The following is a 14380-nucleotide window of genomic DNA, read 5'->3' as shown; positions in this document are numbered from 1 at the left end:
TTAACCGTAATTTGGTTTTATGGTTTTTTTATACCCTCAAAATTAAAAAAAGGGGAAAAACACAGTCGAAGAGAACTGGGAGATGTAGTAGAGCCTCTAACCTGTCGAGCAAATGCAGCCGAGCCTCTAGTATTGTAGAAGTAGGAGGGATTGCTAGTGTCGCCGAAGCAGGAGGGCTTGCCAGTGTTGAAGGCCGCTGATGATTCGGTTGGAGGGCAGAGCGTCGAAGGCCGTCGGTCTGTTAGGGAAGAAGAGAATTGGGAGAGAGAGAGAGAGAGAGAGAGAGAGAGAGAGTTTGTTGGGGAAAAGGGAAAAGGGAAAGAAAGAGAGCTCAGAGAGAGACTAAAAGAGAGCTTAGAGAATTGGGAGAGTGAGAGTCCGAGTGAGAGAGAAAGAGAGAGAGAGCTTAGATAGAGAGATGGAAAGAAAGGGAAAAGTCCCTGTGTGGTGGGTGTCTGACACAGACAGGCTGTTTGCTTGTTTGGCTGCCAGTTTGCTAGATTGGCGAACTGAAACCTGAAAGTCTCAGATTTTCAGTTCGGCAGTCTGAACACTCTTAGACTGCCGAACTTTTTTATTATATTTTCAAAATAATATATATATATATATAATATTATATAAATATATATTATTGTATATATATTGGTCAGTTCGGTTAACCGTCGATTTTTTTAAATGGTTAACCGATACCGAACCAAAATTGTCGATTTTTGGAAAACATTGAACCGAAACCGAACTGACCGGTTCGATTAATCAAATTTTCAATTCGGTTTCGGTCGATTCAGTTTTTCAATTTTTTTTGCTCACTAGGAATAGGGAGTTTAAAAATAAAATGAACTAAAATTCATAAAAGTGCCTCACATTTGTCCTGATATGAGGTATTTCCCAATTCATTTCCATGTTTCAAAGGTATGATAATAAGCAAAGAAAATGAATCCCTACATGATAACTTATCCAATTAGTTAGGCTCACGAAATGATACAAACCTAGATTTTTATGTGTTTATATATTCACTTGTTTGACCCCAAAACCTTTTATATATAATACTTGTTTTCTTCAGTGAGAGACTTTATAATACCAATTACCATTTTTTACTAATAAATATATTTTTGTCAAGTGAAATATTTGTAATATGGAAAATGAAATAGAACATGACAATAAAATACTTAAAAAGAAGAATATTGGCATTCTTTCAAATGGTATTTTCTTTTTCAAAGGAAAAAATTAATCCATCTTGTTCTACTTACTGTTTTAGTGAACATTATATGGACATTCATTTCATTGATTATTTTAGAGACTATATATAAGCTAAGTTGCATATAATACTTGATTTTAGAAGGCAAGCACCATAACAGAGAAAAATGAAGGAAAATGTGGTAGTTGGTTATTTTTTCACCATCCAACACCTCCTTGGGTTTGAGGATGTGACAAAGGCACTTTTATTAATCATTTGCATTTGGTCTTTAGTCACTAGAATTTTGTAATCAAATGAGAATTATTAGATGAATTAAGGGAAATACCCCATTTGCACCAATTGATCCCATGCCAACAAATGATATATATTTTTTTCTGTCACCTCACCTCTATACATCCATAAAAAATCCCTAAAAATTTAATTTTATCCAATTGATTGCAAATAGTTTTAAATAGTTTTTGGTAACAAATATGATTGCATATGGTAGGCGGGAATAGATTCTAATGTGGATTTAATGAGTGTAGCATCTTCCATGCTCCACTAGTTCAGCATTCTCCAAATGAGTAGTAAGCATTCGAGACAAGATTTCTATGCACATTGAAATTATATAAATACATGGGGATAGGGGGCAACTTTGATGTAGAACCCTAGATGGATGAAAGACTCTACCAGATACACCATTAAGTAACACAGCCATACTAGTAGTGGATATATAATGGTAAATTGGAGAGGAAGGGAAATGTAAGAAACCTTTACAAACCTTATATAGGTTTTTTTATATTTCCCTTTCATTCCCTACTTTTTCCTTCAAACCAAACACAGGTCTTATCTCACAGTGTGTGAACCATCTCTTGTGCTATCACTGTATTGTCATTTATATAGCGGCCAAGGGTAAAAGTATTTTGGTTGCAATGCAAATGCAAATATGTATACTACATACTTACCCATTTTTCAGTTTATGAATGCAAACATGGTTCACATCTTAAACCGATTTTGCATTCATCTTGTTTCGTTGAAATCGGTGTAAAAGTGTGGGTCCATCATTAAATACTTCAATGCCTTAACTTAGGTCAAAAAGTTAATTATTAAAAGAACACGAAATTATATAAAAAAATAGGTACAACAATGCTCTCTTTTCAGAGTACAAAAGTGTCAAAAAATATATTTTTACTCTAATAATCATTACTTTTTTATGTATCAAACAAAACATTGGCAAACACGACTCATATAGACAAGCTCAGGCCCGGATACATATTATCAAACCCGAAGTGAGGGCTGGGCTGGGCCTAGGCGGCTCTGCTACGTCTGTCGGGCAAACGGATCTTGTTTGCGGTTTACCCATCCGCCCAACCTGTGTTTAGGTGGTAATTAAATAGAAAGAAAAGGATACTTTTACAATTTTAATGTTGCCGTGCATAGAACGTTGGTGTTGGCGACTTGTCAATTAACTTCTACTCTGCTGCTGTGAAGGACGACGAGAGATTTCACGCGTGTTCGGCAGCTGAAATCAATTTTACGGTTTCTTCCAATTCGTCCACCTTTGTGCACCGAAAATGAGAAGGAAGACAAAGAAACGGAGTTCAGTTTGTTTGGAGAACAGACGATTTTTTTTTCTTGGAGCAGAGGATGGAGAACCTAGAATTTTCACATCTTAAAGTAATTTAATTTAGTTTTTTCGAATTTTTCTGTGCTTTTTGGGTTGAATTCAGTAATGGGTTGGAGGTACAGAGCTGGTTTATGCTTAATTGGTGTCGTCGTTTTCATTTGGGTTACTTGTTTAGAGATTACACAGGTGAAGTACCATATGTCGTTGATCTTCTTAGACTTTATTCATTTTTCTTTCTTTTCTAGATTTGTCCGTTTAGTTTGTTACTTTCTTTCCTTTTATTTGATGGTCGAGTTGGTTTTGTAACCTGCGTTCTTTTTTTCCCTCCACAGCTCCACTTATGACAATTTAATTAGTTTTTCTTTCTTTCAGTTTGTTGTTGATTTTTTAGTAGATGAATTTCAACATGAAAACTGTATTTTGGTAATGAGATTTTCTCAGTGAAAGAAAACAGGATTGAAAATTTTTAAGCAGAACGAAGTAATTTTAAGTACAAGGAAGTCCAAATTCCAAATCAAGAATGATAATTGATTACTATTTTTTATCTTATAGGATTTTCATGGGTAATTCATGTTATGGGTTTGTTCTCTTAACTCGTAGTATTTGAGAGGATGATCAGTTCGTAATGTTTGACACTCATGTGTTTATTGATCGTATAAGTTCTATTATACTTGAATTTCAGAGTTAATTATTTCTTTCTGTGCAAATGCCTGTTTTGTATATTACAAGCATTTTGGAGGCAAAATATTGAGCTTGAGCTTCAAGTGTTCAAAACTTCAAATCATTTTTTTTTCTTTCTTTTACAGTCGTGTTTTGTCAACGTTGATAAATTATTTATTTCTGAATTAACACCGTACATTTGATTATTACAGTAGGGACTCGTTAAAGCCATCTGGATAACTCTCATCTGTTGAAATTTTAGAAAGCTATAGCTTTAGGTTTTGGGCATCTCTTTTTCTTTTCCCTATTATTAGATTTTCCTTCTGTATAAATAGCAAATAGCGAATTATGTAGACCTATAACTTTCTTTTTCTATATATTTTGTTGCAAACTTTTCCAGATGTTACTATTTACCCTTAAAAATATACTATTCTTATTTATTCTACTGCTTTATTCCAAGAATTTAAACATTCTCTTTTATGAAACATGAAATATTTATCTCTTATAGTTGACCAGATAACCTTGTATCTTTGTTTCTGGATTTGTCTGTTAATGATTGCAAAATGAATGTTTTTATTTGGTGATGAGTCTTGCAATTTCCAAAAGACTTCCATCTTAGATCCAACACTCTTTTCAGTACAATCTCTCTTTTAATTCTTTTTTTTTTTTTTTTTTTTTTTTAAAGTAGGAAGCTTTCCATCCCGTCTTCACTCTTCCCACCCCCACCCTCAATAAACTCTTCATGGTTTTAGTTGCTATTCAAATTATTTTCCCCTATAGGTTACTTGTGTGATATATTATCCTTGTATAGATATGCTGTTGGATTGTGCCTTGAATTCCAGTTTGGCGGCCTGCTCCATGACCTGATCTGACATTTGTAGAGAACCCGAAGGGGAAATTTCATTGAGGTACATCTCTGTGGTACACACCTGACCTGTTTTTCTGTTTATCAGTCTGTGTATGTCATGCATAGGGTTTTCTCAAAATATGTATCTCATTGTATTGGGCACAAATAGAACAGGGAAAGAGTGAGAGTTTGGAGTTTTGGGTGGTTTGGGGTTTAGGGCTTTGTGTGTTAGAGCCATATCATTTCTTTAGTGGATTGCTCATGGACGTAGGCCAAAGGCCAGGCCAAACCACATAAATCTGTGTTTGTGCTCTTCTTTTCTTCTCTTGCTTCTCAGATATCTATTTTACTTCGTTATTTTGTGCCATTCAAATCAGTTGATTCTGGGTTTTGAAGAACATATCTTTCTATGGAGGTACTTAGGTTTGGATACCCATGTATCTGAAGTTTTTGTTTCATACATGTACTCACATGGTAATGTTTGAGGGTTTGGACTGCCTTTTGATACATCTAGATAATGAAATCTATTATATTCTTTTGGGTGATAATTATTGTAAAATTATGAAGTTGTTCACTCCTCAATTTTGTTTATTGGGAAGTTTAGAGCATAAATATTACAAGTTCTTTTCATATTTGAAAGGTTGTCCATTGTAAGAATGCTATTTAACTGAATGGATTATTCATATCAAAGGCCAAGTTGGTGTTAAATGACATTCCATCATAACTACTAGACAGGAAAACATAATTTGTATTATAACTTGTTTTAGGTTGATTTATATGTAAAGTTCCTCCAAATTTATATATCATGATGAGGTTTTATTTTATTTTCTGGGTTTAGGATGTGCAACTTACTAATGCTCATTCCTGCAGAGAATATTTACAGAGTATAAACAACCATTTGCAATCACTTATTTGGGGGTATCTCTTATGGTGATTTATCTACCAATTTCGTTTCTGAGTAACTGGATATGGAACTTCATAAGAACCAATTCATTTAAGAAACTTCTAGATGCAAACACAATGATGGCCTCCTCGATGGGTCTGAATACCCCACTTAGAATTAATGAAATGCATGATGGTTTCGAAACAGAGATGAGAAACTGCTTGATTGGGGACATGTATCTTAGTGAACAGGAAGAAGGTTGGCCTTTGATTGACAAGAGCAATGAAGATGAATTTGATTTTCTAAGACATGATTGTGAACAAAGCTCATGGAGAATGGCGAAGAGCATCTTTTGTCTTGCTGTTATATGGTTTACTACAGAGGTAATAAAATTGCATGCTGAATTCTTTTATGTTTCCTGGTACTGGACTAATTTTTGCATGGTAGACCTAAAAAATCCATAGAAAAGTGATGGGGATGAAGGGGTATATGTAATAGTCCACAAGAGAAGGGAAAATCTCTAATGTAAGACAGTGACTGGATGATCCTATATTTTTGAAGTCCCAAAGGAATGTGATAAACTGGATGACTAGACTAACATGGAGATCTCTAATGTGAGACTTATCATATGATGTCTTTCAGATACTGCACACATTACCAAGCAATATAATTTGTAGGCTGGCAATCTGGAAAATTACATTCATAGTTCTTCCTTGCCCTTTTCCCTTCATCTGGTACATCTGGATTTCTTTTAATTTTTGCACTCTATTTTTTTTCTTTGGTACAGTATTTATCGAATGCTGCGCTGGCGAACACAAGTGTTGCAAGTACTACCGTCCTAACTTCTACATCTGGACTTTTTACACTTTTCTTTGGGGCATATCTTGGTCAGGACTCCTTAAGTATAGCAAAGATTGTTGCAGTATTTGTTAGCATTTCTGGTGTTGCCATGACCACAATAGGAAAAACTTGGGCAATCGATGAGCCACAGAACATCTCTGAGTAAGTCTAGTTTGTTTCTTATTTATCTGTAGAGTTCTAATAGAACATAAGTTCTGAGTCTGACTGTCTGCTCTGTTTACTATCATATTTCTGCACATGGGTTGCCTTAATTTTTTGTCAAAGCGGATGAGGTCTATGGGTTACCTTCTCTCATGGTGTTGACTCCTACTACATCAAAGTATGAATATTCTAATTGCCTTATTTTAAGATTCTTATGATGAAAAGACTAAACTGCTCTCCTTAATTTAATTTTGTAATCTACTTTCTCAAATTCAAACTATCATAGACAAAAATTAGTTTGAAGTGTATTCATGAAATACAACTACAATGAGGTGGTTGCATGTAATTTCCAAACTTGAAGCAATGGGGTCCTAGAACTTGCCGGGCAGAGCAGTCTATGGTCACTGCCCAACCAACACTGACAGGCACACACAAATGAAAGAACAAGAAAGAAAGAAAGGAAAGAAGAAAAAAAAAGAATTTTCATGTACAATAGAATCTTGCCTCTATATAGATGTTAAATAAGAGACTATATAGGTGCTTCATAGATTTTCCACACAAATCTTATTGGTTGCACCTACACAGACAGTCAGACACACAAAGAAAAGAAAACAGAAGAAATAAAAAGAAAAATATATTTATATACAATAGAATCACAACTTTTTAAAGATGTTAACTACAATGCTATTAGATGCCTCAGTTTCTACAGACAGTTCCTCTTGTTTGCACCTATATAGCTTTATTAGAAGGTGACTCTGTTTTTTCTGTTTTACTAATTTACTTCTTTGTTTTAATGTCTTGTAGAGGTGCAAAACACTCCATTGCAGGGGACATCTATGGTCTTCTTGCAGCAGTAACATATGGCCTCTTCACTGGTGAAGCATTTTTATTTCATCAATCTGTCATATTTGCTTTTTGGGGCTTACAGGACTTAAGTTAATTTCAATATCAGAAGTCTGTTTTGGAATAATCTTCTTGACTTATAGATTATTATATTGTTTATTGCAGTGCTACTTAAGAGATGTGCTGGATCAGAAGGAGAAAAGATTGATGTGCAAAGGTTCTTTGGATATATTGGATTGTTCACCCTTCTTGGCCTTTGGTGGCTTGGTAAGAGATCAATAAATCTTTTTATTATTTTATTATGTATAGCTGGATATATTACATTTAATTATTTAATCTAGAATTAAAATGATCAGGAGTTCTAGAAGGATTTCTATGTACATATCCTAAGAAATGGAAGCAGTGGTGATGGGAATCCCAAATAGCCAGTTAAAACTTATAGATGAGGAAAAGGCTGGCATGGTGGTTTTCATATTGTTGCATCATTGTGGAACTTGGGGATTAAAATTAGATAAACCATTTTTTGCTTTTTAATTTTTTTTCTATTTGCACAGAAGGGGTAGTGTTTGTATTTTTACCATAGATCTCATGTGGGTTAGCTATAGAGGTATGTTTGTTTGATCTGTTTCATTTACTTTGAGTTTGTTAAAGTCATGGTTTGTCTTAATATACTATTTACATGCTTTCAGAGCTTTATGTAGTTGGCAGAGGGGGATGTTCAGAAGTTGAACCAGAAAATTCCACCTTAAAAACCCAATAAAATACTTGAGGAACTTAATCCAACCAAGCTACCCCATATATTTAATCCTAATACATTGTTGGTTCTAGCTGTTTTGGTTAGATCTTCCTCTAACCCTTTTTATCCCAATTTCTATCAATTGTCTTTTGAAGTTTCAAATTTCATAAAACCCTAATTGTAGCTGCTTGACCAGAATTAGCCCCAACTAGGCATTAATACTAAACTTAAGCCATTCTTTCATTCCCCGATTGACCTATTCACTCTTTCATCTTAACCTTCAAATTTTCCAAATTTCCAAATTCCATACTCAGATTTGTACCAGGCAGAGAAGCTATCTTGACAAGCTTGTGAAATGTAGGCAAAACAGGCTAAGAAGAAGTGATGAAGTCATCCATTAAGGGAAGAGACTGGGATCCATTTGGTCAGTTGTCTTCCATTATTTAGATTTCCAAAAGGAAACCAAAGGGTTCTAGGTTGGTCTGCAAATTCCTTGGTTTTGGAGATTTGCTTTGTCTTTAAAACCAAACACCTAATTCCTTTAGTGTCTATTGCAGGAGAGAGACGACCAAGAAGAATAGGGAGAGTTTATCTCCTAGGGCCTGCACATTTTCTATATACAAAAGGGAAAATAATTTCAGGGTGCAACTGGATTAGGTTAACCTTGGGACTCCTTATTGGGGAATATAAATATCTGTCTCGTGGGTGCATTTGTTTTAGCATATGGTCAGAATCATAATCTTCATCTTTTAGTCGTATTGTTGTTGAATTTTAAGTCTTAATACATAGCAATAAGTCTCTCCGAGGCATAGTGTTATTTACTAGCTTTCATTTTGCCACATTGCTCTAATTTTGTTCAGGTTTCCTAATTTTGCTTTCACTATGTAGTTGACCACTTTTCTTTGTATATGGATCTAAGTTGAACTTTTTTACTGAACAAGTATATTTCTTGGGTTGTAAGACTGTGGCCTTGGAGAACAAGTATATTTTTTCTTGTGTAGTTGAACTTTATCCTGCTTTTTGGTTTCTATACATTACCTTGTCCTCAAAAAAAAGTTACACTAAACAGAACAGAATGGTGAAACAAGACTCGTATCACCTACCCATATAATTGGGATAAGCTTAGATGATGATGATGATTTCTAGTTGCTGATTCCAAGAGAGCCCTTTAAAGATGACTCCGTTGGTGGATCACATGGACAAATATGATGTTTTCGTTCATTTATTATTTTAGAGTTATTCATCTATGAAATTGAATATGAAAGTGCACAAAATTATGGAACCTTCAAATTGTCTCATCATCATCATCATCCATGCCTTATCCCAACTGTATGGGTTGGCTACATGAATCCTGTTTTGCCAATCTATTCTATTTAAATCCATACCCACTATTAAATCATTAGTGCTAAATCATTTATAGTACTTCTACCTATGTCCTAGCTCTTCTAGCACCTTCCACTTGTAACAAATCAATTCTTCTAACTGGAGCTGTTGGTGGTTTTCTGTGCACGTGATCAAACCATCTTAGTCTACTCCCTCTCATTTTATCACCTATTGGAGCTGCTCCTAGGTTTCTATTGATGGTTTCATTTCTGATCCTATCCTTTCTAGTTTTTCCACTCATCCATCTTAACATTCACATTTCTGCCACACTCATTTTCTGAATATGTTGTTTCTTGACTGCCCAACACTCTGCTCCATACAACATAACTAGCCTTACAACTGTTTTATGAACCCAGTTATTTGTTTTAATAAAAAATTGTTACTTTTGCTTTAAGTGCCACTAGGAGTGCTATGATCTGTTTAAGTCCTAGTCATGGTTCCAAGTAGCCATTCATATAGTACCGTATCATAGGATATGTTTCTGTTTTCAGGCTCACCAAATCACTAAATACTGGGAATTACAGCTTGTTAACAGGTTTAAACATTAATGCTTATCCTAATCTCTTTACCTATGAACTTATCAAACTGAATATAAAAAGAAACATTAACCACTTTTAAGACAACATTAATACTTATCCATATGTATATTTCATTATGGATAATTCATTCAAGGTAATAGAAGTGGATTGTTTGGGGTATCTCCTGGTCATCAATCTTATGGTTGAAATATACATATGGTTCATAAAATAGAAAAGCATATGTGTGCTTAACCACTATTTTTATTTGCACCTTATGGCTGGTTGAAATATACATGAAGTATATATAACGAGGATATCAAAGATTAGTGGCTGGCTTGGTGCATGAATGGCAAGGAGACTTCAATTCAAGGTAGTATTCAAGTAACTTTTGCATCCTAATTATGAGAAAATTGATGGTTGGGCAGCCTCAAGGATCTAACTTATGTATATGAAGATTCAGCTTATCACGCAGGATAGGTTAACTAGTTGGTTACCATCTTGTCTGTTATGGTCCCGCACGTAGGATCCCGTCACGGGTCGGTCCACGGTGCGAAAGCCCTGCTTCCCCTTGCGCCTTCCCTTGCTTGCAGACCCGATTACGGAAACTGAATGGGTGATTTGTCCAAGAGACCACCCGAACTCTCCCTTGGGGTGATTTGTCCAAGAGACCACCCAAACTCTCCTCACTCTTTTCTTGGCTGAAAAACTGAATAATGTTTTATTTCAATTCGTAGCTCCTTAAATAGGAGATTACAAAAGGAAATTCCTAATTAAACTCAAACTCCTAATTACCTACTCCTAATGGTAACTTACTCTTACTTAAGATAAGATAAAGATAAGATAAGATAAGGATAAAGGTTAAGATAAGGAAGGCTGGTGGCGAGTTCTCTTTGATGTGTCCTGATAAGGGTGGGCCCACCCCTATGAGCTGTCATGTGGGCCCCGCTCTGCTGTTGCTGCCCGGGTGCGTGCGCGCGGCTCATGGTGCTGCCGCCGCGCGGTGCGTGTGCGTGGTGCCGTTGCCGCGCAGTGCGTGCGCGCGGCTCATGGTGCCGCTGCCATGCGGTGCCGGCTGTGTGCGCGGTCGGTGCTGCCGTGCGGTGCGCGCTGCTGCCTCTGTTGCTGCCGTGTGGTGTGGTGTGGTGCACGCTGCCGGGCGGTGCGTGCGGCTGGGCGGCCCGCTGTGCGTGCTGCTGCCTATGACTACGTGCTGCTGCCTCTGCTGCTGCCGTGTGGTGCGGTGCGCGCTGTCGGGCGGTGGCCCATAACAGGTGCGTGTTGCACGCTACCAGGCGGTGCGTGCGGCTGGGCGGCCCGCTGTGCGTGCTATTGCCTTATGACTGCGCCGCAGTGTGCTTCCGGCTGGCATGCCCATAACATTACACCCCTCCCGGACTACGAGCTTGTCCTCAAGCTCGTGTTCTGAATACATGGCTTGGAATTCTGCGAATGGATCAAACGGCTGCACACAATTTCTCAGTCCACCAACAGTATGAACAATAGGGACTGCCCCATCTCTCAGTGCATAACGCTGGATTATTTGATGCAGACCCCAGCCAGGTTCTTTTATTTCCCGCTCCCAGGCGTAGCCATGGCTTACAGTGACTGCATGCTCTGCTGCACTCAGGCCAGCCGCAAGGACATTGAAGTGTTCCCTACCTCCTGGGTCATATAGTTTGAAGTAGTTTTGTGGAAGGTCCACATAACAGAAATCACGTACTGAACCACAACCCCGGTGTGCTATGTTGTGGATCATAAGAATGCACCGGGTATGCGTACAGTAGAGGACCTCAAAAGCGGCCTTACCGAAGGGGACCATGCGTTTTAAAATATCCTCTCGGCCTTCCCCATATATATTTTCCTCAATATTACGAAACATAGGGCTGTCCATGAACACAAAATCTATGCCATCAATATAAGCTTGGAAGAAAATTACCTCTATATCTTGTCTCTCCTGGCGTCGACAGCAGGATTCGAACCTGCGCAGGCAAAGCCCGTGACGGGATCCTACGCGCGGGGTCACTATAAGCCATGGTTACGCCTGGGAGCTGGAAACTAAAGACGGTGGCGGGGGTCTACATCAAATAGTCCAGCGTTATGCACTGAGAGACGGGGCAGTCCCTGTTGTCCATACTGTTGGTGGACTAAGAAATAGCATGCAGCCGTTTGATCCATTCGCAGAGTCCCAAGCCATGTATCCTGAATACGAGCTTGAGGACAAGCTCGTAGTCCGGGAGGGGTGTAATGTTATGGGCATGCCAGCCGGAAGCACATTGCGGCGCAGTCATAAGGCAATAGCACGCACAGCGGGCCGCCCAGCCGCACGCACCGCCTGGCAGCGTGCAACACGCACCTGTTATGGGCCACCGCCCGGCAGCGCGCACCGCACCACACGGCAGCAGCAGAGGCAGCAGCACGTAGTCATAGGCAGCAGCATGCACAGCGGGCCGCCCAGCCGCACGCACTGCCCGGCAGCGTGCACCACACCACACGGCAGCAACAGAGGCAGTAGCGCGCACCGCACGGCAGCACCGACCGCGCACACAGCCGGCACCGCATGGCAGCGGCACCATGAGCCGCGCGCACGCACTGCGCGGCAACGGCACCACGCACACGCACCGCGCGGCGGCAGCACCATGAGCCGTGCGCACGCACCCGGGCAGCAACAGCAGAGCGGGGCCCACATGACAGCTCATAGGGGTGGGCCCACCCTTATCAGGACACATCAAAGAGAACTCGCCACCAGCCTTCCTTATCTTAACCTTTATCCTTATCTTATCTTATCTTTATCTTATCTTAAGTAAGAGTAAGTTACCATTAGGAGTAGGTAATTAGGAGTTTGAGTTTAATTAGGAATTTCCTTCTGTAATCTCCTATTTAAGGAGCTACGAATTGAAATAAAACATTATTCAGTTTTTCAGCCAAGAAAAGAGTGAGGAGAGTTTGGGTGGTCTCTTGGACAAATCACCCCAAGGGAGAGTTCGGGTGGTCTCTTGGACAAATCACCCATTCAGTTTCCGTAATCGGGTCTGCAAGCAAGGGAAGGCGCAAGGGGAAGCAGGGCTTTCGCACCGTGGACCGACCCGTGACGGGATCCTACATGCGGGACCATAACATTGTCTAAGGTTTAAAGTCAATATTCTCATAAAAATAGGTTTGACGCTATGATTGTTGACTCTTATGGATTTTTTGGTTAGCCATTTCCAGTAGATAGTCTTCTGTTGAATAATTCATATATTGAGTTGATCAGCATCATGCAAGACATAGTCCGTATATAGTTCCTATGAACTTTCATGGATTAGGCTTGATTCATGAGTTAAAAAGTAATGTATGTCAGAAGAAGCAAAGGAGTGAAAACAAATATGCTTAAGTTGTACGAAAATTGTATTGTAATAAATTGTTCTGTTTGTAAGTTCAATATGCCTCTATTTGAACTCTACTACTTGCTAGAAACAGGGGAAAGATTTGAAGGAAAAGGAAAAAGAGAAGATAAGTTTGCAATTCTAAGACATACACCCAACCTTTCCTCATTTTCTGAGAGATTCTTCTTGTGAACATTTTACGATGCAGTTTGGCCATTGATGGCTGTGGGAATTGAACCCAAGTTCAGATTTCCACACTCGGCATCCATTGAAGAAATTGTATTGCTAAATAGCTTAGTAGGAAGCGTTCTTTCAGATTATTTTTGGTATGCAAGGCAGACACCTTATCAATAATTCATTATTTCACGCTTCCTACCCTGAATTTTCTATTCTCACCGAGTGTTTTTTCTCTAATGGAAATCAAAGCAGGGCCCTGTCTGTGGTCTGGACGACTCCATTTGTTGCAAGCTTGAGCATGTCCCTTACCATACCTCTGGCAATGGTTGCAGACATGGTCATCCATGGGCGCCAGTACTCTGCCTTGTACATATTTGGATCAATTCAGGTGCCCTGTTGTTATTTTTATCTCAATTCTTGTTCATGATTCTAGAAAGTCTATCCACAAAAAAGACTCATAAAAGTTCACCTGATTCAGGTTTTTGCAGGTTTTGTTATGGCTAACCTCTCAGACAAGTGCTCATGCACACTGTAGGCTTGTAGATTCTCCGGTTGAAATCAAGTCGGAAAGCTCAGAACTTTCAAGAGTAACCATGCTATTCCAAGTGGATACGATACTGTATTAGTGATTTAGTTATGATGTATGAAGGCTAATCAATGCATAACCAAGCTAATATACGAATAGCTTAGGGGGTTTACTTACTAATATCAATATCTTACAGTCTTGTCCTTTTGTAGTTTCCCAATCATGAAAAATAACTGCTGGGAGTTTGGTTCACATCCTGAACTCTAAGAGTTGATTATAAAAATTATATAAATGGATGGATGTATTTCTTGAAAGCCAAATCTTTGTTGTATTTTAAATTTTTAATCTTTATAGCATTCAAATCACGAAAGATCTTGCTTGTATTTTAATTTTTATAGCATTCAAATCTTCAGTCACTGATCATGAAAAGATTATTTATTTACATTCGCATTCAGCAAAGGCGACTTGCAACAGATCGAACCAAAATTTCAATCTATGAACTTGGGTAGGATGAATAAGCCCCCGACTCAGAAAACGAATTCAATTCAATCAAACCTGCATATTTTAAGCCTTACACTTGCTAGAGGACGATGTCATCTGTCAGACCCTATTGGCTATATCCGGATTGACTTGGATAATCCA

General features: G+C 38.5%; 1 protein-coding gene across 13 annotated transcripts; it reads left to right on the top strand.

Moving 5' to 3' along the window:
* Positions 1–2591: 2591 nt before the first annotated feature.
* On the top strand, positions 2592–14052 carry LOC104605434 (putative vacuolar membrane protein YML018C). 13 transcript variants are annotated; one of them, XM_088893214.1, is made up of 9 exons: positions 2594–2851; positions 5179–5238; positions 5443–5574; positions 5979–6193; positions 6998–7068; positions 7202–7303; positions 13244–13361; positions 13465–13600; positions 13701–14052. In XM_088893214.1, exons 1-9 carry the CDS (start codon positions 2822–2824, stop codon positions 13836–13838), a joined length of 1002 nt encoding a protein of 333 aa, XP_088749340.1. In that variant the 5' UTR covers positions 2594–2821; the 3' UTR covers positions 13839–14052. The 13 variants fall into 13 exon arrangements, with proteins under 13 accessions (XP_019054674.1, XP_088749340.1, XP_088749339.1 ...); XM_088893213.1 differs by having other exon boundaries at positions 2594–2987; XM_088893212.1 differs by adding an exon at positions 4273–4369 and having other exon boundaries at positions 2595–2851; positions 5179–5574.
* The last annotated feature ends 328 nt before the right edge of the window (positions 14053–14380 follow it).

Source organism: Nelumbo nucifera, chromosome 8, assembly GCF_055504915.1.
Source record: "Nelumbo nucifera cultivar China Antique chromosome 8, China Antique-T2T, whole genome shotgun sequence".
In the NCBI taxonomy this organism is placed as follows: Eukaryota; Viridiplantae; Streptophyta; class Magnoliopsida; order Proteales; family Nelumbonaceae; genus Nelumbo; species Nelumbo nucifera.
The sequence above is the reverse complement of the archived record's forward strand: the minus strand, read 5'-3'. Positions and strand labels throughout refer to the sequence as shown.